The 25,293-nt window shown below is 40.8% G+C and overlaps 1 protein-coding gene across 1 annotated transcript in view; it reads right to left on the bottom strand.

Moving 5' to 3' along the window:
* DNAH11 (dynein axonemal heavy chain 11) overlaps positions 1–25,293 on the bottom strand; it is a 395,178-nt gene that overhangs the window by 71,339 nt on the left and 298,546 nt on the right. The window contains exons 61-65 of the mRNA XM_073581471.1: positions 24,468–24,650; positions 23,501–23,602; positions 21,799–21,933; positions 4,482–4,655; positions 3,837–4,072 (exon numbers count right to left, since the gene is read on the bottom strand). Coding sequence (XP_073437572.1) covers positions 3,837–4,072; positions 4,482–4,655; positions 21,799–21,933; positions 23,501–23,602; positions 24,468–24,650 — 830 coding nt within the window. The remainder of the gene's footprint in view (positions 1–3,836; positions 4,073–4,481; positions 4,656–21,798; positions 21,934–23,500; positions 23,603–24,467; positions 24,651–25,293) is intronic.

Raw genomic sequence — 25,293 nt, 5'->3', positions numbered from 1 at the left:
GTGCTTCACAGAAGTTTATAACGCCCAGGCGTGAAAATAAAAAAATCATATTTTTTTTTCCACAAAAATGATATTTTTGCCCCCATTTTTTTATTTTACTAAGGGCAACAGGAGAAATAGGACTCCAAAAGTTGTTTTGAAATTTGTCCTGAGGAGGCTGATACCCCACATGTGGGGGTAAAACACTGTTTGGGCGCATGGCAAAGCTTGGAAGGGAAGGAGCACCATTTGACTTATTCAACGCAGAATTGGCTGGAATTGAGATCACCATGTCGCGTTTGGAGAGCACCTGATGTGCCCAAACAGTGGAAACCCCCCAATTATAACTCCAACCCTATCCCCAACACACCCCTAGCCCTAACCCTAGTGGGAAAATGGAAATAAATACATTTTTTTAATTTTATTGTTTTCCCTAACTAAGGGGGTGATAACAGGGGTTTGATTTACTATATATGGAGAGTTTTTATGTTTGGCAGCTGTCACACGCTAAAAGACGCTTTTTATTGTAAAAATAGTTTTTGCATCACCACATATTGAGAGCTATAATTTTTCCATATTTTGACCCACTGAGTCATGTGATATCTTATTTTTTGCGGGAGGAGTTGATGCTTTTATTGGTATCATGTTCAGGCACGTGCCATTTTTTGATCGCTTTTTATTCCGATTTTTGGGACGCAGAATGAACAAAAAACAGCGTTTCATGATTTTCTTTTGGAGGGGTGCGTTTACATCGTTCCTTGATAAAGCGGTTTTATTCTTCGGGTCAGTACGGTTACAGCAATACCTTGTTTATGTCATTTTTTCATGTTTTGGCGCTTTTATGCAATAAAAACAAATTTTATATAAAAAATAATTATTTTTGCATCGCTTTATTCTGCGAGCTATAACTTTAATTTTTCTCTGATGATGCTGCGTTGTGGCTCGTTTTTTGCTGGACAAGATGACGTTTTCAGCGGTACCATGGATACTTATATGCCTCTTTTTGATTGCGCGTTATTGCACTTTTTGTTCGGCTGTATGATAATAAAACATTTTTTGCTTTGTTTTTAATTTTTAAGGGGTTCGCTAAAGGGGTTAACTAATGGAACAGATTTATAGGGCAGGTCGTCACGGACGTGGCGATACCAAATATGTGTACTTATATTGTTTTGCTTTTTTTATTTACAAGAAATGAATTTATTAGGGTATTTTTTTTTTTTTTTAATTTATTTAGCGATTTTGTAAAAATTATTTTTAAACTTTTTTTTTTTAACTTTATTAGGTTGTCCCAGGTGGGACATCACTGTCCTGTGACAGATCACTGTGACAGATCAGATCTGTCACAGGCATTGAAGAAGACTTCCCCTTGCCTGCGCTTTGCAGGCACTGAGGAAGCCAACTCCCTGCAGGCCCCCAAAGGTCCCCGTCGCCATCTTGGATTCGGGGACCTGCAGGGAAGGAGACCCCCGCAGCAACGCTGCACATTGCGCTGCTGTGGGGGGCTCAGGGAAGCATGGAGGGAGCCCCCTCCCTGCCGATGCTTCCCTTTAACCCCCAGTACACCGCAATCGTGTTTGATCGCGGTGTGCAAGGGGTTAACGTGTTGGGGGCGGTCCGGGACTGCCCCTGACACATTGTGTCGGGTGTCAGCTGTGATAATCAGCTGACACCCGGCCGCGATCAGCGGCGCTCACCACGTGGGCGCCGCTGATCGCTGTGACGTACTATCCCGTCCCTTGGAATTAAGTCCCAGGGCACATGGACGGGATAGTACGTCACATGGCAGTAAGGGGTTGATGGTGTGTTTAGCATCAGCGACCCTCACATCTGAGGCATTTTATATATTTTTTTTGTTTGTCTATATTTATTGTATATTTAATAAAAATTGCAATTTAATGATTCATGATAAAACCCCCTATCTTTGTGCTTTTTCTGTTCACTTTTCTCACATTATTGAAAGTTTTGTAATACAGACGGGATTTACCGTATATATTCGAGTATAAGTCAACCTGAGTATAAGCCGAGGCACCTAATTTTGCCACAAAAAAATGGGTAAACTTATTGACTCGAGTATAAGCTGGGTATGCATGTGCCCTCATCCCTTATCCTGGTATGCATGGCTCCCCCCAGTCCCTGTCCTTGCATGCATGGCTCCCCCGTCCCTATATTTGTATGCATGGATCCCCCGTCCCTGTCCTCGTATTCATGGCTCCCCTGTCCCATCCTTGTATGCAAGGCTCCTTCTCCCCTATCCTTGTATGCCTGGTTCCTACAAAATAAAAAAAAACAACAACATTCTACTTACCTTGCCTGCGCGCCCTCGCCGAATCTGGTTTCGGCGCCAGCAGCTCTTCCTGCCGAGAGATCACGTTGCCCCGCTCATTATGGTAATGATTATTCACTACACATCTATGAGAGTGGAAAGACGTGAATACTCATTACCTTAATGAGCGGGGCCACATGATCGCTCAGCTGGAATGAACGAGATGCAGCGAGGGTGCGCAGGGAAGGCAAGTAGGATGTGTGCTGGAAGCCGGTGGCTGTGGCTGTCACTGTGCGCTATTACAGAGAAATGAATATTCATTTATCTTTAGCAATGGCACAGTCTTTAGCCACAGCCGCCGGCTCCTGCCTCTGTGACTCGCCACTCCACCGCTCCCCCTTCCCCGCCATCTTTCTGGGACAATTGACTCGTGGAGTGTTATGGAAATATATATATTTCATATAGATCTCACTTGCATATATATTCATATATACTCACAGCTAATATATACACTAATCAATTGCTTAGAATGACCCTGCAAACCAGACCAGTGCAAACCAGACAACTCCTTGGTATTTTCCAGACATCAAAACAGGAACCAACACCAGATGTCCAAACTGATGTCTCGATTTTTGCTGGATAGCAGGAAAAGGCGACAGTTACTTATGAACTGCTAAATCGGCCTTTTTGCTATGCCTTAACCAGATTCCTCCATATATTCAGACAGCCAATAACATAGAAGCTTGACCTTATGTTAATTAACTAACCACCCCTTTATATATGCAACTATAAATACATGTATGTATGAACAGAAAAGCATCAGTATTGATGGAATGTTATTCTGTCACCTTGGTGTACAGTGTCATTCTTGAGCACTCAAAATACTCTGTATGATTGGGAAAGGCCGCAGCACACACAGTACATTGATAGATTAATTTATCCTACCCAAATTTCCATAACAGTACAAGCCTAGGGGGGCATTTTCAGCACAAAAAAGTGCACAAAAACTATATAAAAATTCAAGACTTCGTTCACATCCATGCCAGAGATGTGTGAAATTCCTATAAAATTAATTTTGAAATCACAACCACAGATTCAAAATCAGAGCCCCATAAACCACATTATACTTTCAGCATCAGTGGTGTCCATTATGGAATGGAACCAGTACTGAGTGTGGTTACAAGGCGCAACCATAGTTTTCTGAGATCTGGCTCCTTTACGGATATTGGCTTCAAAGCACCTGTGTACAACTAATATGAATGGAGGCCATTGTGCCAGAAATCAGGCACCAATTTATCCAAATGTTATGGCAATTCCTACATTTTTTTCTTTATAATCAAAGCCAATGGCAGATATGTGTTTGTATAGGCATACAGTTACATAAATTTAGTATGTAGCACACATTCAAAACATGTATTGTATGCTTGATGTGTGCTCCAAGCACACCATGAACAGAGCCTAAGTGAGCAATCTGTGCAAAATGCAGGTATGTATTGTACAAACATCAGATCAGATACTGTCAATGCATCTTCAAAAAAATGTATTTTTCTAAAAATAAGAAGACTGTCCGTTATATTTCGTATTACACACATACCCTTTCTGTCCTAAATTGATAACTTTTAAGGCAGCTCCATATTTATTCTTAATCCATTTGATGCCCTGTTGCTGTGGATCTATCATAAGAGGCCATCGCTCGCAGTTTATTAAGGTGGTGGCATTTTCTGTTGACATTCTGTCTCCAGGCAAACCTTCATTATTCCAGGCTGCTACTGTAGCATCATCAGTCAGCATGGCAATTGGATCCAGACTTTCAGATATTGGAATCGCAACCTGAATGAAAAAAAATGTAGTTTGGTAAATATCTTTCTCTGTAAAAATATGCAACATCTCTAGTTCAAAAATTAGCAATGGTTTAATTAGGAAAAATGTATAAACAATACAGAATGGTCCAAATAATTCAATCAAAGACATAAGATAAACACAGGAATAAAGGAAAATCATCTGTACAGTACTCTGCAGTATGCAGATCAGTATTATGTTTGACAAGTTAGGCTCCCCACTCAATGATAAGGCAGATACCTAATTGCATATAGTGTGCATACTATGTTCACTTTGTTACAGGTGTAGATTAGACAGGGTCCGTCCCGCATGGCCGATTGAAATGACTGCACACAAAGAACCTTGTACAACACACGGAGAAAAAGTACACCAGGAATGGTAAATATTCGTATTATTTTACCTTTTGCGATTTGAGAAAAGGAAGCCACATTTGTTCCATAAGTTCTTGGCGATAGCGCTTAGTAAAAGACCCCACATATGATATAAATGCAGCAGTTAACAAGACATCACCACATAATGTCTTCTCCTGAGCTTCAAAATTTTTAATGGACTCACTCCAACGAACATTTTCAGACTGTGGAAAAAATAATTGGATTATGAGGCTCTCAGAGTATAAATATGTAACAACAATATACATTTCAGATGCAGCATCACAGCTTCACGTTAACAGTTAGAGACAATATAATCTTTGTCTGCTGTGGAGGACAGTGTGATTATCACCCCTTTATAGTCTCTTAAATAACTATAGTAATATAATATAGGCATACAGTCAGGAGACTGAACTTTGATCTCCTACATAATCGTATTACAAAAGATGTGTAATCATTATTATTAACTGGGATAGGCGTTTCTCTTTTCCCCCTCACCCAGGGGAGAAAGTGTGTTGTACAATCTGTACAGTTTCATCATGCAGGACCTCTTTTACCAATGTTCAAATAGAAAGGAACCTTTTAATTGACATAATCAAGCACTAAAATGCTTGGATGCTCGTTACTTGAACGGAGCAATTCCTAATGCTCGTTTCGATTAATAAGTATAATGGGAGTCAATGGGAAATCCGAGCATTTTTCCGACAGACCCTACAAAGAGATCTGGGGGGTGGTCAAATGTTGAAATGGATTGAAAAGGTGCACAATGGAAGGAGAACAGGAAGCAAGAACTGCCAAAAATGTGATATAAGAGGGACTCAGATACACCCTGTATTAGACATAAAGTAGGGCCTCATACACATTCTGTTCAAATTGTCATGTAGTGGTACTCAGACTCATGAAGGCTATGTACTAAGTGCAAATCCTTCCAAATATTACAAGCAGGGTCATTCATACATCCTTGAAGGCACCAAATGTAGTGCCTCATTCAAATAGTGCGAGCAAAGTATAACTGTGGTACTCCTAAACTCATAAAAGTTCTGCACAGTGCAAAGTCTGCCAAAAATTACAAAAGGGTCATCCATACAACCTTGAAGCACCAACTGTAATACCTCATTCAAATATTGCAAGCAAAGTATAGTTGTGGTATTTCTCCATTCATAGTTATGCAGAGTGTAAAACCTGCCAAAAATTAAACAAGGTCAACCATACAAACTTGTACGGACCAACTGTAGTATCTCATTCAAATATTGTGTTCAAAGTATAGTTGTGGTATTTCTCCGTTCATAAAAGTTCTGCACAGTGTAAAACCTGCTAAAAAATTAAACAAGGTCATCCATACAAACTTGTAGGGACCATCTGTAGTACCTCATTCAAATATTGTGTGCAAAGTATAATTGTGGTACTCCTCCACTCATAAAAGTTCTGCATAGTGCAAAGCCTGCCAAAAAATACAAGCAAGGTCATCTATACACCCTTGAAGGTAACAACTGGATGGCCTCATTAAAATATATTATGGGAGGGTACACCGGTCGCAGGTCAAGTTGGTTTTTTACTTCAAAACAACGAAATTTCACACATAACAGGTTCTACAGTATGTATGACAATAGCCAATTTTTTTTACCGAAAATGTTTTGTGAACTGTACCAGGCCAAACGATTTTTAAACATTGTAATTGTATACAGAAATATTTTCAACGCTTTTTAGTAAAATTTTACATACATTACGGTGGTAGCAATAACCCCGTTTACCTGTACGAGTGACTAATTGAATCCAGAAAAATGTATTTAACTTAAATATATTTAAAATGCAGCTGAAGTACTTAATATAATAATAATAATAATAAATTTTATTTTTATAGCGCCGACATATTCCGCAGCACTTTACATTTCAGAGGGGATTTGTACAGACAATAGACATTACAGCATAACAATAATCACATACAGTAGATTATAACAAATACCAAGAGGAATGAGGGCCCTGCTCGCAAGCTTACAGTCTATGAGGAAAGAGGTAGACACGAAAGGTGGGTGGTAACAGTTGCCCTGATTGTATGGACCAGCCTTATTGTTAAGTGTGTAACAGTACAGACACAAAGGGCTAATGGATGCATAAAGCATGTGGGAACACGATGCTGGGAACCTGGTTATGGTAAAACTTTTGGCTCTGCCACACAGGGATAGGTTAGGTTAATGTGTTGAGGCGATAGGCCAGTCTGAATAAATGCGTTTTCAGGACACGCTTAAAATTGTGGGGATTGGGGACTAATCGTATTGACCTGGGAAGTGCATTCCAAAGAATTGGCGCGGCACGTGTAAAGTCTTGGAGACGGGAGTGGGAGGTTCTGACTATTGAGGATACTAACCTCAGGTCATCAGCAGAACGGAGGGCGCGGGTAGGGTGGTATACTGAAACAAGGGAGGAGATGTAGGGTGGTGCTGAGCCATGGAGGGCTTTGTGGGTGAGGGTAATAAGTTTATACTGAATTCTGGAGTGGATGGGTAGCCAGTGTAATGACTGGCACAAGGTAGAGGCATCGGTGTAACGATTGGTGAGGAATATGATCCTGGCTGCAGTATTCAAGACAGATTGGAGAGGGGAGAGTTTTGTAAGAGGGAGACCGATTAGAAGAGAGTTACAATAGTCGAGACGAGAATGAATAAGAGAAACAGTAAGAGTTTTTGCAGAGTCAAAAGTAAGAAAAGGTCGAATTCTAGAAATGTTTTTGAGGTGCAGATGACAAGAGCGAGCCAGTGATCGAATGTGGGGGGCAAAGGAAAGCTCGGAATCAAGTATGACCCCAAGACAGCGGGCATGTTGCTGGGGAGTAATAGTGGAACCACAGACGGAAATGGCAATGTCGGGTGTAGGTACATTAGTAGCGGGAGGAAACACAAGGAGTTCAGTCTTTGACAGGTACTTCTACACTCAAAGGCTTTGCATAAAGTGCAAAGCTAGGAAAAAAAGTTCGGAGGGTCATCCATAGACCCCTGAAATGCAACAACTGGCAGACCTCATTCAAATATTTTTAAAAGTGTAGTTGCTGTACTCCTACACTTATAAAGGCTTTGCACAAAGTAAAAAGCCAGGAAAAAAATAAGGAGGGGCTAATCCAGGCTTTAATTTTTATCAGAGTGAGCCTGTTCGCTTTCTCTGCTGACAAGCAAAAGTGTTTATCTGATATAACCCCCCGTCCCCCCCGGGGGCAGTAAAAACACACTCAGACACGATGCAAGGCAAGTGGCAGAGGAGTACAACACCTCCAAAGGAATAGAGGGACCGCTCATAGCAGGTGTTCAGCTTTGAGACCCAATAGTTGAAGGTCGAAGAGGAATTAGGGAGTATGCTGGTTTGGTCGGCCAGGTATTGCTTGACCATCTTTAAAAACATTTCCCTCTTTGTCAAAAATACCCATTCATCAGGCCCTGGACGCTGGAATGGTGTCAGAAAATTGATCCAGGACTCTGACAGTGTACCCCTGCCTCTGCTGTGTGTCTCTCTCGCCTCTCCTCCTTGTTTGGGCAAGGAGGAAGCTTCCAACACCCTGTTGCTAGCATTGTCTGATGCAAATTTTTCAATACATTTTCAACAATGGCCGTCTGGTACAGCAACATTTTAGAAGACCTCTCTGCCTCTCTGATATCACAAAAAATGTACCACAAACCACGGAATACTGTATGGCTGAGAAATGAAACCACACACAATTTTTAAACGCTTTTTTTTTTTTAGTGATAGATATTGCATAAATGTACCTCACACCATGGAATACTGTATGGCTGAGGAATTTAATCCAGCAAAATTGTTTACACTTTTTGGGAGTGTTAGATTTCATAAAAATATACCCCATGCCAAATTCTATGTGTGAATAATTTAATCCAGAAAAAAAATTCAACACTTTTTTGGAGTGTTATATAACACCAAAATTTACCACAAAGCACATAATACTCAATGGATCACACAATATATTCAATTTATTCACACAAAAAAATAAAACGCAAGTTATATACTTTGCAAGGGACTGCACAGCCCTAATCCCTGTCTACAGATTGTATTCTGCCACTGTCCCTGCAACTGTCACTCCCTCCTTAGACTAAATCCAGAATGTTTGTGATACAAAAAGCAAAGCAACGATTAGCCCTTAGAAGGGCTGTTAGTATGATGGTTCACCAGTATGAACACTACAGGCCTCTTATTCGCTATACTGTGCACTCCCAAGCCTAGACAAGCACTCTCTCCCTCCAATACAAAATGTCACAGAGCTGTGCAATGGCGTCAGTGTGCCGAGCAGTGCCTGTTCTTTTATAATTCCTGAAGATGTCAAATGGAGTGCCAATCATAGTAATGCCTTAACCAAGATGGCTAAGGCATTACAGTGACACACGAGGATTCCCCGCATGGTTATTGGCTGTGAGCACCGCCCAATGATTGCCGAGTAACGAGAACATCCGAACAACCAGATACTCGAACGATATGTGAGTATCACTGAGAAAATTTTCTCATACCTACCTTTTAACTAACGTAATATCTTCTTTATTAGAAATATATATGACTTAAGGAAAACGCAAACGATACAACCTAAACATATAAAGAACCAATAAAACTGGTTGCGGCCAACTGCTTCAAACTTGCCCACTGTGAAATGTGTATTGGAGTGCCCGAAGAGCCTTTCTGACCCAGGAAACGGCAATATTATATATATGTGTCTGAGCGAGCATGCTCAGATAGGGTATTATCCGAGCATGCTTGAGTGTTAATAGAGTATCTTCAGAGTGATCTAATAATATGTTCAAGTCTCCATTGCTTGCCTAACAAACAGGCCATCCCTACATGTACTGCAGCTGTCAAACAGCCACGAGACATGCAGCCGCAGGGACTCTAACACATTATTAAAGCACTCCAAAGATGTTCTGTTAACACTCGAGCATGCTCGGATAACACCTTATCTGAGCATGCTCACGCATCACTAGTTGTGAGGTTTACTTACAGCGATAGAAAGACAATACGGGTCATGTTTTTTTTCAATTATTATATACCTAATTCAGCATATTCTTTAATTTGGGGAGAATCTACTTTAATTGGAAGTAACAAAAAAATATATAGTTACATAAACACTTTACATAAAGAACATAATTCTAGTTTTATAAATAGGTGTAGTTTCCCATTCTACCTAATCCTGACTTTAGGGCTCAAATGTGTTTCATTTTAGAATTTCAGCCATTGCAAGTGAAAATATGTTTATTTAATTCCCGTTTGGTATCGGTCCACAGCAATTAAATCATCAGAAGTGACAGAGGCGCTGAGAAATAAAACGTTTGTAGCTACGGCACTTGCTGCATCTGAAGTAATCAGGATGTTATTAGGAGCCAATAAGTAAGTCTGCCACTTTAACTTATCACCTAGTGTGCAGAAAACTCAGTTCATTTAGAATGGAAAAAACTCTTGTAACATCTTTTTTTTACAAATTCAGCTTGTGAGCAAGTTATAAACTACAATGAAAATCCTTTCTTTAATCGCCAAGAAAACTTGAAGATTTTCTAAACATGGAATGATCATCTATTTGAATCTTCAATAATTTCACCATTGCCGTCCATGCATCATAAATCAAATGTGACATTGGCTAACAACAGTTTAAGTGTAGGAACATGCAGTGTAATACATTTCCAGACAGTTAAAAATCACTATAATCTCACCCTAATGTATTATAGATTGCTTGTAATGTCATCTTGGCTACGAAGACCCATTTCTAATTTTTAACAGCTGCTCAGCTTAGAAGTTAGTTAATGATTAAATATAAACTGCCTGAATTATTCTACTGATTTATCAGCTTCCAGGGCTACACAATAATGAGGAAATAACCTTCTAGATACCGTTCTTCATGTGCTCTCATTAACGCTTGTTTATTTAATTTGGAAACAGATCTCACTTTTTAACATTAATACTTCCTTGATACCAAGTAAAAGTTCAATGGTAGACACTCAGACTGTACTGTATACTGTAAGGGATTATATCACTTATATTATTTTGTAGTAATAATAATCAAAACCAGATAGTGAAACATAACTTTTTTTGTAATCTCTTTGTTTAATGATTAGCATAGAGTTTTTATTCTGTTTTCTGCATATGGTTGGAGCTGCTGTTAACAGCATTTAACTGGGTTGTCCAGACTTCCGATAAAAGTCTGAAGTCAGTCTGACTGCAGACATCTGAATCCTTACAATGTGCACAACACACACACGCTCATGATTCTCCAGTATTGCTGGTGAGAGTGGGCAGTTATATGAATGAAAGTATGCAATTTGCATATTTCCAGAAAAATTTTGAATAGACAATGTGGAGACACTGGGGTCAGCGGGTACCTTAGGCCACTAGCCGAAACCACATGAACAAGGGATCATCCCACCGAATGCCCGCTCTCCTTTTCCAGTGAGCATAATACTACTCAGACAACACAGGGCGAGGATAAAACAGTGTGGCTAGACTTTATTGAACCACATAACAGGCAAATAACACATAGAACAGTTCCAGCAAAATACCAAAGATGGTGCCAATTACAGGTTATCACCCTTTCGCTGACTAGCCTATATAAGAGCAGATGTGACATCAGAGCTTCCAGGGCCGACTACCCTATCTGTGGCATGTACAGAGAGATAACAACAAGCTTAGGCAGCTGACAGTCCATTGAGGTATAAGGCCAGCTGATGGGAGGTTCACAACCTTGCTATTTCCTCTTTTTATGGTTAACAACTGTCCTTCAAGCCAGCATCCTGAGGTCAATAGAAAGATGTGATGGGGTTGACTCGCATTGTTTGATCATCTAATCAATTTGCATAGATTTTACTCCTCTGTTTTGGAAGTCAACAAGCTAGCTGGCAAGGAGAATGCGTAATCAACATATCAGCAAACGTTATTGTTCAATTGCCCTGAGTTTCTGTCATCCAGGATAAAAGCACAATATGTTACAATGAACTTCAACTTAAAAGTCAATATTACAGGCTTATACAAACAAAAGTCTGTGTTTTCTTGACAACCAGAAAAAAACACATAAATTCAAAAGTCAACATATAGATAACAGTCAATGATTCCTGGCTTACTGAAAATAAACATCTGGCCGATTAAGATGAAATGCTGTGTCGTCACAGACATGCTCAGCCTTGCTTAATTCACTTGTATTGAGCAAGGTTGAGGGTGTCCAGTAGGCACGACCCCATGTATAGATATGTGACTGCAAGCTCTTGCCAGAAATACCAGTGAATCCTGACAGCGTACTGTACGAATGCTATAAGGATTCAGAAGTCTGCAGTCACATAGAGTGACTATTCCAGCGATGTTGCCACTTGCTCTCTTGGGGCTCGTTGTGTAACATTGCTATATCACGTGATTTCTGTGGCCTATTAGTGGCCCCTTCACTCTCCCCTTCAGACAAATAAAACATGCAAGGGAAGTTAATCAGCAGCCGCAATTCTCACTTCCTCCAGATTTGATTTTTCAGAAAACGGAGAGAGTGAAGCAGACACTGGGATCAAGTGATATAACAATGTCTCACGAGCCCCAAAAGAGTCAATGGTGACACTCCTGGAATGGTGCCGGCACCAGAGTTGAGTATAGGCATTATTATTTTACTTAGTGGAAACATGGTGATTGAGATGGGGTCGTCTGAGTAGTGAACAACCCCGTTAACAGCAGAAAAAAATGATAAAATTGCAAGCAGGAACACAGTCTAAGGCCGGGGTCACACTTGCGAGATACTAGCATAACATAGTAACATAGTAACATAGTTATTAAGGTTGAAGGGAGACTTTAAGTCCATTTAGTTCAACCCATATCCTATCCTAACTTGCCCTAACATGTTGATCCAGAGGAAGGCAAAAAAACCCCATGTGGCAAACAGTAAGCTTCACATTGGGGAAAAAAATTCCTTCCCGACTCCACATACGGCAATCAGACTAGCTCCCTGGATCAACGCAATATTAAGGAAACTAGTGTATATACCCTGTAATATTATACTTTTCAAGAAAGGCATCCAGTCCCTTCTTAAATTTTAGTAGGGAATCACTCATTACAACATCATATGGCAGAGAGTTCCATAGTCTCACTGCTCTTACAGTAAAGAATCCGCATCTGTGAGTATGCTTAAACCTTCTTTCCTCCAGACGTAGAGGATGCCCCCTTGTCCCCGTCACAGGTCTAAGAGTAAAAAGATCATTAGAAAGCTCTTGGTATTGTCCCCGCATATATTTATACATTGTAATAAGATCACCCCTAAGCCTTCGATTCTCCAAACTAAATAACCCCAAATGTAATAACCTGTCTTGGTATTGCAGACCCCCTAGTTCCCTAATAACCTTGGTCGCTCTTCTCTGCACCCGCTCCAGTTCAGCTATGTCTTTCTTATACACTGGAGACCAGAACTGTACACAGTATTCTAAGTGTGGTCGCACTAGTGACTTATATAGAGGCAAAATTATGTTCTCCTCATGAGCATCTATGCCTCTTTTAATGCATCCCATTATTTTATTTGCCTTTGCAGCAGCTGCCTGACACTGGCCGCTAAATGTGAGTTTGTCGTCCACCCATACACCCAGGTCTTTTTCAGTGACTGTTTTGCCCAGTGTTTTACAATTAAGCACATAATTATACATCTTGCTCGTTCTACCCAAGTGCATGACCTTACATTTATCCCTATTAAAGCTCATTTGCCATTTATCAGCCCAAGCTTCTAGTTTACATAAATCCTCCTGTAATATAAAATTGTCCTCCTCTGTATTGATTACCCTGCAGAGTTTAGTGCCATCTGCAAATATTGAAATTCTACTCTCTATGCCCCCTACAAGGTCATTAATAAATATGTTAAAAAGAAGCGGGCCCAAAACTGACCCCTGTGGTACCCCACTGCTAGCCGTGACCCAGTCCGAGTGTGCTCCATTAATAACCACCCTTTGTTTCCTATCCCTGAGCCAGCTCTTAACCCACCTACACATATTTTCCCCTATCCCCATTGTTCTCATTTTATGTATCAACCTTTTGTGTGGCACCGTATCAAAAGCTTTTGAAAAGTCCATGTACACCACGTCCATTGCATTCCCTTGGTCCAGTCCGGAACTACCAACTAACAATTTTAGTGATTTTTAGATGCCGCCGTACTTCCTGCTGGGTTAAGCAGGTGACATTTAACAGAGAATTTTTATCCCTGATCATGTTATCCGTCATGGGATTTTCTTGTGTAAATACTGTTGAAAAAAAGTCATTTAGCATATTGGCTTTTTCCTCATCCACCATTACACCCAGACTATTTTTAAGGGGCCCAACACTATCATTTTTTAGTTTCTTACTATTTATGTAGTTAAAGAATATTTTGGGATTATTTTTACTTTCTCTGGCAATGAGTCTCTCTGTCTCAATCTTTGCTATCTTGATTTGCTTTTTACAGAATTTATTTAGGCTGTGTGCCCTCGTAGCGATTTTTAAGCGTTTTTGCCGCGATTTTCGGCGCGAAAACGCTGCGAAAACGTTTAAAAATCGTGTACAGAACGCCCCCCATGCATTCCTATGGCATTCCGCACATGCTGTGTAATGCTGCGCTTTTTTCCACGGCGGAATCGCATCGCGGAAAAAATCGCAGCATGCTCATTCTTTTGTGCGGAATCGCAAAGAATTGCCGCGATTCCGCACCCATAGGAATGCATGAGAATCGCTTACTTCCCGCATGTGGCTATGCCCACCATGCGGGAAGTTAAGCGTCTCATGTGCGGTTGGTACCCACGGTGTGGAGGAGAGGAGACTTTCCTCCAGGCCCTGGGTACAATACCCCTGTAAAAAAAAGAATAAAAAATAAAAAATCGGGGTATATTTACCTTCCAGTGTCCCGCGCTGCATTCCCGGCCTAAGCTTTCCCAGTAATGCCTTGCGGCAAGGCCCTGTGCTGACGTAGTCTCGCGTGACTCTAGCGGTCTCGCGAGATCGCTATAGCAACGCGAGACTATGTCATCACAGGTCTCGCAAGGCATTACTGGGAATGCTGAGGCCCGGGAATGCAGCGCGGGACGCCGGAAGGTAAATATACACAGATTTTTTAATTTTTTTGAGCTTTTTAACATCCTATCTTTTACTATTGAGGTCGCATAGGCGGCCTCAATAGTAAAAAGCTGGTCACACTTGTCAAACACTATGTTTGATGAGTGTGACCAACCTGTCAATCACTTTCCAAGCGATGCTTCAAATCGCTTGGAAAGTGCTTGAATATCGCACGCGAAAATCGCGGCAAAATCGCGATCATAATTGAGGTAAAATCGCGGTGAAATTTCTTGGAAGGAGTCCGGTTTTTAGTGAGTGTTTTAAAACGCTACGTGGGCACATAGCCTTAATCTTCTGTATTTAGTTAATGCCTCATCACTACCTACTTGCTTTAGTTCGCTAAATGCTTTATTTTTGTCCCTTATTGCGCCCCTTACAGCTCTATTTAGCCATAGTGATTTCTTCCTATTTCTCGCATGTTTATTCCCATACGGTATATATTGTGCAGGTCCTATTCAGGATGCTAATAAACGTCTCCCATTTTCTTTGTGTATTTTTATGTCACAGGATATCGTCCCAGTTAATTGCACCAAGATCATCTCTCATACGTTGGAAATTTGCTTTCCTGAAGTTTAGTGTCCTTGTAACCCCTCTACTACACATCTTATTAAAGGATACATGAAAACTTATTAATTTGTGATCACTATTACCCAAGTGACCCCCAACCCTTACATTTGATATGCGGTCTGGCCTGTTGGTTAATATTAGGTCTAGCAGTGCCCCCCACTCTTGTTGGGTCCTGAACCAGTTGTGAAAGGTAATTGTCTCTCATAGTTGTCAAAAACCTATTACCTTTGCTGGAACTGCAGGTTTCGGTTCCCCAATGTATTTCAGGGTAGTTGAAGTCCCCCATAATAATGACTTCTCCTTGAGTCGCAGCTTCATCTATTTGCTTTATGAGGATATTCTCTGTTGCTTCCATTATTTTTGGAGACTTATAACAAACCCCTATCAGTAATTTATTATTTTTCCCCCCTCCCCTTATCTCTACCCACAGGGACTCTACATTTTCATTAGATTCATATATATATTATCACGAAGGATGGGTTTTAAGGATGATTTTACATATAAACACACACCTCCCCCTCGCTTATTTGTTCGGTCATTTCTGAACAGACTATAGCCCTGTAAATTAACCGCCCAGTCGTGGCTCTCATCCAGCCATGTCTCAGATCTCCCCACCATGTCATAATTATGTTCCAACAACATTAACTCCAATTCCTCCATTTTGTTGGCAAGGCTTCTGGCATTAGTATACATGCACTTTATGTATCTCTCTGTACCTCTATTCTTTCTTAAATTATTAACTGTTCTAACCCCACCCCCCATGCCACCCCCACCCCCAATGTCATTATTTGTGCCCAGGTCTCTATCTGCACTGTTTTCCCCTCCTATAAAAGGAATATCCTCCCCCCCGTCCCTAGTTTAAACACTCCTCCAACCTTCTAGCCATTTTCTCCCCCAGCACAGCGGCACCCTCCCCATTGAGGTGCAGCCCGTCCCTAGCGTAGAACCTGTAGCCAACTGAGAAGTCGGCCCAGTTCTGCAGGAACCCAAACCCCTCCTTCCTACACCAATTCCTGAGCCACTTATTAACCTCCCTAATCTCCCGTTGCCTCTCTGGCGTGGCACGTGGTACAGGAAGTATTTCCGAAAATACCACCTTGGAGGTCCTTGCTTTAAACTTACAGCCTAATTCCCTGAAATCATCTTTAAGGACCTTCCACCTGCGTCTAACTTTGTCATTTGTGCCAATGTGCACCATGACCGCTGGATCCTCACCAGCCCCTCCCAGTAATCTGTCAACCCGATCAGCGATGTGTCGGACTCGAGCGCCAGGTAGGCAGCACACCGTTCGACGATCCCTGTCTTTGTGACAGATTGCCCTATCTGTTCCCCTAATAATTGAGTCTCCCACTACCAGAACCTGTCTGGCCTGCCCTGCTCTCCTATTTCCCCCCTTACTGGAGCAGACACTCCTCCGGCTTTCAGAGGACATGCCTTGCTGCAGCAGTGCTACTCCTGCATTAACACTCCCCTCATCTGCCAACTTAGCAAACTTATTGGGGTGTGCCAGATCAGGACTAGCCTCCCTGGTGCTCTTCCCTCTACCCCGCCTTCTAACTGTCACCCAGCTAGCTGCTTCATTGTCCTGCAGCTCCAACCTAGCTTCCCCCCCCTCATCTATCCCATTGAGCGTCTGCTATCGGCGCGCAAATTTTGGCTCATCTTTCATCGTTTTTAAGAAATCTCAAGATGGAAGAGGCCAGGAGCCATTTGATGAGCTGCATTTCTTGCTACATGTTCAAAGACTTACCAGTGGAAAAGCCAAACTTCACATGCCACAAATGCAAGCTTGTGTCCCTGTTGGAGGAAAAGTTGCAAAATCTCGAAGAGAGGTTAGCTACATTGAAGATCATTAAGGAAGGTGAAGAGTTCTTGGACAGAGCAGAATTATCTCTTCATGTTACAGAAAGAGAAGAAATTCGAAGTGCACTTGAAGAAGCAGAGGAATGGAGACATGTGACCCAGAGAAGCAGGAGGATCAGGAGGCAGTCAGCACCCATACTGCTCAGAAACCAGTACCAGGCTCTCACGCAGGAAAACGATGAAGAAATGCATCAGGATAAGACTTTGCCAACAAACAGCAACCTTGTAAGCCTTCAGAGTCCTCCTGGATGGAGAAAGAAAAATGTTGTGAAGAAGAAACGGAGAGTGGTGGTCATGGGGGATTCCCTGTTGAGAGGAACAGAGGCCGCTATCTGCAGACCGGATATAACTTCAAGAGAAATGTGCTGTCTTCCAGGTGCAAACATTAAAGATGTGTCTGACAGGATATCAGGACTCTTCAGACCTACAGATGACTACCCATTCCTGCTACTACATGTGGGGACAAATGACACCGCAAGAAACGACCTGGAAACCATCTGCAGAGACTTTGAAGACTTAGGCAAGAAAGTGAAAGAACTGGGAGCGCAGGTGGTCTTCTCTTCCATCCTCCCAGTGGATGGCCATGGAACAAGGAGGTGGAATAAGATTCTGCAGGTGAACAACTGGCTACGTCGATGGTGCCGTCAGCAATGATTTGGATTTCTGGATCACGGAGTGAACTACTTATACGATGGACTACTTGCTAGAGATGGGGTGCACCTTACGAAGACTGGAAAGCAGGAATTTGGAAGTCGCCTTGCTACACTTGTAAGGAGAGCTTTAAACTAGAACAACATGGGAAGGGAAGCAAAAGACCAGAAAAAGCCATACACCTGACAAATGCTATTGAGAACTTTGCTATTAGAAGTGGAAAGGAAGAACAAAGACGAAAGAATCTAATTAATAAAAATATTGGAGAAAGAGAACCCAATCACAAACTAAAATGTTTCTATACTAATGCACAAAGCATGGGCAACAAACAAGGAGAATTGGAACTACTAACACAGGAAAAGAAATATGATGTCATTGGAATCACTGAAACTTGGTGGGACAATACACATGATTGGAATACAAGACTAGAAGGATACAACTTATTTGCAAGAAACAGACTTGATAAACGAGGAGGAGGTGTCGCATTGTATGTTAGAAACGCGTATATCTGCACAGAGATTGAAGCTTCAGAGACTGGGAGTTCTGTGGAAACTGTTTGGGTAAGAATACAAGGACAGAACAATGGAAAGGACACCATTGTAGGCATTTACTACAGGCCGCCTGTGCAAGCTGAAGATATGGATGAACTCTTTATGCATCAAATGGCCAAGTTCTCCAAAAGATATGACATAGTTGTCATGGGAGATTTCAACTATCCAGACATTTGTTGGGAATCTCTCTCAGGCAAAACTAACAGGTCAAGGAAATTCTTATCCTCTCTTGCTGACAACTTTATCTTCCAAAAGGTAAGGGAGAAAACAAGGGGAACTGCTACCTTGGATCTAATCCTTATAAACAGGGAGGAAATGGTTGAGGAGGTAAAAGTGGCTGAGACCCTAGGAGGTAGCGACCATGCTATATTAGAATTTTGGATAACTAGAGGCGGAAGACCTGTGAAGACTCAGACGTCAAGGTTAGATTTCAGAAAGGCAGATTTTAAGGCATTCAGAAAGAGAATTGGAGGGATCCAATGGCTGGATATCCTTAAAGACAAAAATGTCCAGGAAGGATGGGAAATCTTTAAAAATGAAATTCTCAAAGCACAGTTGTTAACAATTCCGAAAAGAGGGAAGAATAGGAAGCATTTAAGGAAACCAGGATGGATGAACACAGAACTTAAGCACATGCTAAAAAGGAAGAAAAAAATGTTTATAAAATGGAAAGAGGGAGGCATATCTAAAGAAGAATATAATGCTGTCTGCAGAACCTGCAGGGCACAAATCACATTATCTAAAGCTGAAAATGAATTGAGGCTTGCAAGAGATGTCAAAAGCAATAATAAAGGATTTTGGGGATATGTCAAAAGTAAAAGAAAAGTCAAAGATGCTATAGGATTTTTACAGGATGAAAATGATGAAATGGTAAGACAGGATGTTGAGAAGGCTGAACTTTTAAATTCCTATTTTGCATCTGTTTTCTCTCAGAAAGGAAATGTAACATCAACTGTTATTCACTGTCCTATTAAGGGAATAGAAGAATCCAGGATATCTATAAACAGAAAGATAGTGAGGAAACACTTAGCTAACCTAAATGAATTCAAGTCTCCAGGTCCAGATGAATTACACCCCAGAGTACTGAAGGAGATAGCAGAAGAAATTTTTGAACCCCTCTCCATAATCTTTGAAAATTCTTGGAGAACAGAAGTGCCAGAAGACTGGAGAGGAGCAAATGTTGTTCCTATCTTCAAAAAGGGGAAGAAGGTGGACCCAGGCAACTATAGGCCGGTGAGTCTGACTTCTATACCAGGAAAGATCTTTGAACAAATTATTAAACAACATGTATGTCAATACCTGGATAAGAATGAAGTGATTAAACAGAGTCAGCATGGGTTTGTAACTAATAAGTCATGTCAGACTAATTTAATTTCCTTCTATGACGGTATTACTGATTGGGTGGATCAAGGAAATGCTGTAGATATAGTATATCTTGACTTCAGCAAAGCATTTGACAAAGTCTCTCATACAATCCTTATTGAAAAAATGACTAAGTATGGAATGGACAAGGCAACTGTTAGGTGGATTCATAACTGGCTTAGTGATCGGACCCAAAGAGTGGTCGTAAATGGCTGCACATCCAGTTGGAAGAATGTCTCAAGTGGGGTACCACAGGGCTCTGTCCTGGGCCCTGTATTGTTCAACATCTTTATCAACGATTTAGATGAAGGAATTGAGGGTAAACTGATTAAATTTGCTGATGACACAAAGCTAGGAGGGATAGCTAATACTAGAGAAGAGAGAGAGAGGATTCAAAAAGATATAAATAAACTGGAGAAGTGGGCAGCAACTAACAGAATGGTTTTTAACAGGGAGAAATGCAAAGTATTATATCTGGGCAATAAAAATGAAAAAAGCATATATAGAATGGGAGGAATAGGGCTAAGTGACAGCACATGTGAAAAAGACTTGGGTATACTAATAGATCACAGACTGAATATGAGTCAACAGTGTGATGCAGCAGCAAAAAAGGCAAATGCAATTCTAGGATGTATTAACAGAAGCATACAGTCTAGATCACGTGAAGTCATTATTTCCCTCTACTCCTCTTTGGTCAGACCTCATCTGGAATATTGTGTCCAGTTTTGGGCACCACATTTTAAAAAAGACATCAACAAACTGGAGCAAGTTCAGAAAAGAGCGACCAGAATGGTGACCGGTTTGCAAACCCTGTCTTATGAGGAAAGGTTGCAGGATTTGGGAATGTTTAGTTTGCAAAAGAGAAGACTGAGAGGAGACTTAATAGCTGTCTACAAATATCTAAAGGGCTGTCACAAAGTAGAAGGATCAACTTTATTCTCATTTGCACAAGGAAAGACTAGAAGCAATGGGATGAAACTGAATGGGAGGAGACACAGATTAGATATTAGAAAAAACTTTTTGACAGTTAGAGTGATCAATGAGTGGAACAGGCTGCCATGAGAAGTGGTGAGTTCTCCTTCAATGGAAGTCTTCAAACAGAGGCTGGACAGACATCTGACTGGGATGATTTAGCGAATCCTGCTTTGAGCAGGGGGTTGGACCAGATGGCCCAGGAGGTCCCTTCCAACTCTACGATTCTATGATTCTATGATTCTATGATTCTATGCTCAGTGAGCAGAAGACTCTTTTCCATATTGTCTATGGATCTCAGTGTTGCCAGCTGCACATTTAGATCCAGTATCTGTGCTTTCAAATGCACAACGTGCTCACATCTTGCACAGCAGTATGCACCCTCGACCGGCTGTTCAAGGATTTCATACATGCGGCAAGACGTGCACTGGATGGCATTGGCAATAGTGGAGCACATCCTAATGGGGATTGCACCAGACAATAAGATAAGCAAAAATAAATAAAAAAAAAAAAAAAAGTATTAATATAATATAACAGCAATTCAGTAATACCTCCCTTGGAAACTCCCTGAATCCAAAGTCACTGAATCTCAAGTCACAAACTTACCACAGTTCGCACTTACGCTCAGGTCACACAGCTCGTTCACACTCGCTCAGGCAGAAGATTTAAAATTTTTTTTTATTTTCTTCCCCCTTTTACCAGCACACCACCTTGCTGCTCAATGCACTTCCAATAAGTCTCAAGTCTCAATACCCGGCACTGCCTCCGGCACTCAGACCGGAGCGCTCAACGGCATAGAAATACATGCAGCCGTACACTCCGGTCCCGAGTTTCTCGCAAATGTGACCCCGGCCTAAAGTTAAAGGTTGGCTGCAATGTGAGTAATAAAAAAACATAATTATTCATTTTATAAGTGTCAATTCTTTAGAATTCTACACTTGTTTTTTTATGTAAGAAGGCATTGCACAAACCTTTGTAAACCCAAAAATATTGCCTGGAGGCCACTGCTGTGAAGAATGGGCTGAGATTCCTCAGTAACATTGGTGTCTGGCTATGCATCATGGTTGCAGAAGGTTATAACTGCCAAAGGTGCTCAACTAAGAACTAAAGATGATTGTCATGAAAGGGCTGAAAAAAAGTTGAATTTGGGGAAAGCGATTTTTATATTAGTTGTGTTGAACTATTTAAATTGTTTTTGTTTCTGTGGATTATTGCAAAGACCAGACAGTTTACACATTTTGCTAATAAACCTTATTTGCAATGGGGGATGAATTTTTTTTTGCAACTGTAGAAAGAAAAGTCCTTTACTAACCTCGAGTCCCTTGACAAGTCTGTTGGCCAGTTCTATGGTGGTGTTAGTACGATTAACCTCATCTTGGCACCTGACTTTCTCAGCTGTTGCTTTCTGAAAAGACTGTGTCAGTCTCTTCAAATTGTTGTCCAGATCCTTTAAATATAAGCACAGGTCTACATTACAAATATGTATTTGAAAATGAAGTATTACTTTACATCTATGTGATGCCCAAGTCATGCCAACATTTTAAATGTGCAAGTGTCACAACATATAAACCAACTTTAGGAAGAGCGGTGCAAGAACAACATTACTAATAAGATATGAGACAGAAAAAAATATCACATCCCTATCTGTATAGTTGATGTAGTAAAAAATTCAATGGGTGAATAAAATCTGAACATTAAAGCACCACTACAGCATTTTTTTTATATTTTACCCCTGGAGTGTAGTGGTGGCCCTAATGTATGTTTCCTGCCCTAGTTTTATATTTAACAGCCACCGTCTTCTGCTTTTCCCGGAGCTGTTCCAGTCTTGATCCACCATCTTGTGACTGCAATTTCTGAATGACCAGAATTCAGAAGTAATGGTTACAAGATCTCAAACTAAGTGTATGAGAACCTTGCTCTGGCTCTCACTTACATTAGGTATGACTCCCGGCTCGTCCAGCAAACACTGGAGGGATCCAGCAGGTCACAACCTGCAGAAGACAACCGGAGTGGCGCTGAGAACAGATGAATACGGCAGCTGATGAGTATAATACTATGGGCAGGGAACTTGCATTAGTGACAGCACTGATATAACAAAAGAACAAACTGCTGGAGTGGTGCTTTAAATGTTTATTGTAATAGAGTCAGCTCTACACTGATTTCCTACGGAGCCTTCGATAGAAGAGCAATCAAAAACAATTACAAAGTAAAGGACTGCCTCTCCCTATTTCCCTGAATCTTCTTAGTTTATGTTACTAGTTACAAGACCCCTGATGCATTGAATTAATACATATGGTATTACCTATGGAATAAACTCAGAGGATCCTGCAGTGTCATCTTCCTTTGGACACGGGCACCTTCTGGGCGGAGTGTCTATTGGGTAGCCCATTAACCTACTTTTGAAAGAGGAGTGTCTCAGAATATCCCTACTCCCTAAAAGTACTGTTCTTAAAGTAGCAGTCAAGTAAAAACATTTTTTAGATCTCTAATGCTAATTCACTAGTAATATTCTAGCTGTGCAATTTGCTTAACCATAGCTTAACCATTTCATGGCTAGGCCCATTTCTGTTTGTGCGTTTCCATTTTTTTCCTCTTCTTCTTCCCAAAACTATAACTTTATCTTTCTGCCCACATACACACGAGGGTTTCTTTTTTGCGTGATGAGATGTACTTTTGAATTCTTTTTAAAACATCAGTTTACTGGAAAATGGGAAAAAAATTCCAAGTGTGGTGAAATTGTGAAAAAAAAATGGACACATAACCTTATGAACACAATAGATCATTTTCTGATTAATTGTTTCCTTCAAGCTGTAAGTACATCTCACAGCTATGCTCTAATGGAGCTAACTGGAAATACAGCTAAGTAACAGGAACTAAGAAAAAAGAAATAACAGCTAAGCATAAACTATAGGGTACTGGATAACATACTATTTTTGGTCTTCCAACTATTTATTCCCTTTAAAAAAATAATATCACTTTTCAAAACCTAAATTCACTTACTAAAGTTAACTTACGTGAAGTTTTTTACGAATTGCATCAAGTTTTTCAGTAGCTCCTTTGAGATCATCATTGGCTTGAGACAGCGCTCTGCGTTTAGGTTCAACATCACAATAAACCTGAGAAAGTAAAATAGAAAAGAACACAGATTTACATTTTAGTGTCTCAGCATTTTATCTTATTCGAGGTTCTGCTTCTTGGAAAAAAATGACAAATGCAGAACACAGTTACTACAGAAAATCTTCCAAAGGAGGTCCAAAGGATTTTAGTGTCCAGGCTATCACACCCTTGAATATTAGCAATAAAAAAAAACAAGGCACATATTGGATGAAGTGTTTGGTCTGGTGTAGCAAGCAGAACAATTTCCTTCGTCCATCATATGACCAGCGCCTACCTTGCTATATTATTATATAGCCATTAGGCTAGTTGAAAGTGGTCAAACTCAGTCTATCTCTCAGATGTGATTTTCATTCTTATGCAGTTGCATAACTTTAAGTTCATGGCCACGAATGCATAATCTTCAACATGAACCCCTCCTTAATACTACTGGTCTTCTCATATGGGTCAAAAGACCTTGTGGCCCCCCCTATTCTCTAGGAGCCCGGTGCGACTGCAATCACATCACCCATATAGTTACAGCCCTCTTCTCATGTCCTTCTGCAAGCGTTACCAAAAGTATTAACTGTATTCACTGTTCCTTGGCCTCAGTAATTTAATGGTATTAAAGGCATATTTTATAAAAGATTATATGTTAGTGGGGTAAAAATTCTGCTTGTTAGTTTTTGGTATTAGTGAGGCCCCAATGCATAGGGGTGACTGCTTGAACTGAAGGTAACTTCAGGTAATGTATGTAAATAAGTACAACAGGTACTATGCAAAAACGACCACTCACTGTTAATTCTTTGTGGTGCAGGTACTTGTTTGCCTTATGTGTATAGCATAGAGCACGAGAAACATCACGATTAATAGGAAAGGAAGACTTACCGCGTAGTATTTCACAATATTGATGACCCAAGCACAAAGGCCAGCTGCTGCAAATGACTTTGAGCGAACCAGGTCCGGGTTAAATTCAGGATCTTTCAGGTACTGTTCCTTTACCACTTTTAAACAGTTATCATGAATATGCTCCTTGTCATAAGAGATTAATGCTTGCAAAAAGTCATCAACCTAGATTGATAAAATATAGAATACAAAAAGTAAGAATGAGTTAATGCACAAGGTCAGTTTGGCAAACCAGCCATTTTTAATTATTTATGTTGGCTGCTATGGTGCCATCATATTCGGCGATGTACTGAAACTGTCGTCATACACATACAGTACATTGCCTATCGCCAACAGGCACACTCAAGATAGGGCCAATTTCATAGCCATAAGCCAATTCTCTAGTGTAGTACAAAAAGGACACTGCTTGTGTGCGCCGACATTAACCTGGTATGTAGGTAAAATAGAGATACTGTAAGTACATAAGACATTCCAAAAGACAAAATCATTGGGGTTGATAACATGGTTGCATTACACTTTATGTATTTACATCTTCATATGGCTGTAACCATACAAAGCACTGCATGTTTTCTGCTGCCCACATAAAAGCTTTACTTATGACTGGCACTACTGTGGTGTTGTTGCACAATTCACCCATCAGTATGTCCTGGATCCTGGAGTACAGATGCAGTAAAAGCTTCATGGAAAACCAGACGATGATACGACACTCACCAAGCGTTGTGAAAAAAAAATATTATTTAGAAGGAGCGCATATTAATAGGGGAGAGCTACAGTATATGGCGTAGGACCGAGCAACGGTAGCTTGGCG

This window comes from Dendrobates tinctorius, unplaced genomic scaffold (genome assembly GCF_039654945.1).
Source record: "Dendrobates tinctorius isolate UK_male_01 unplaced genomic scaffold, ASM3965494v1 ptg000070l, whole genome shotgun sequence".
Lineage (NCBI taxonomy): Eukaryota > Metazoa > Chordata > Amphibia > Anura > Dendrobatidae > Dendrobates > Dendrobates tinctorius.
This window is presented reverse-complemented; position numbering and strand designations above follow the sequence as displayed.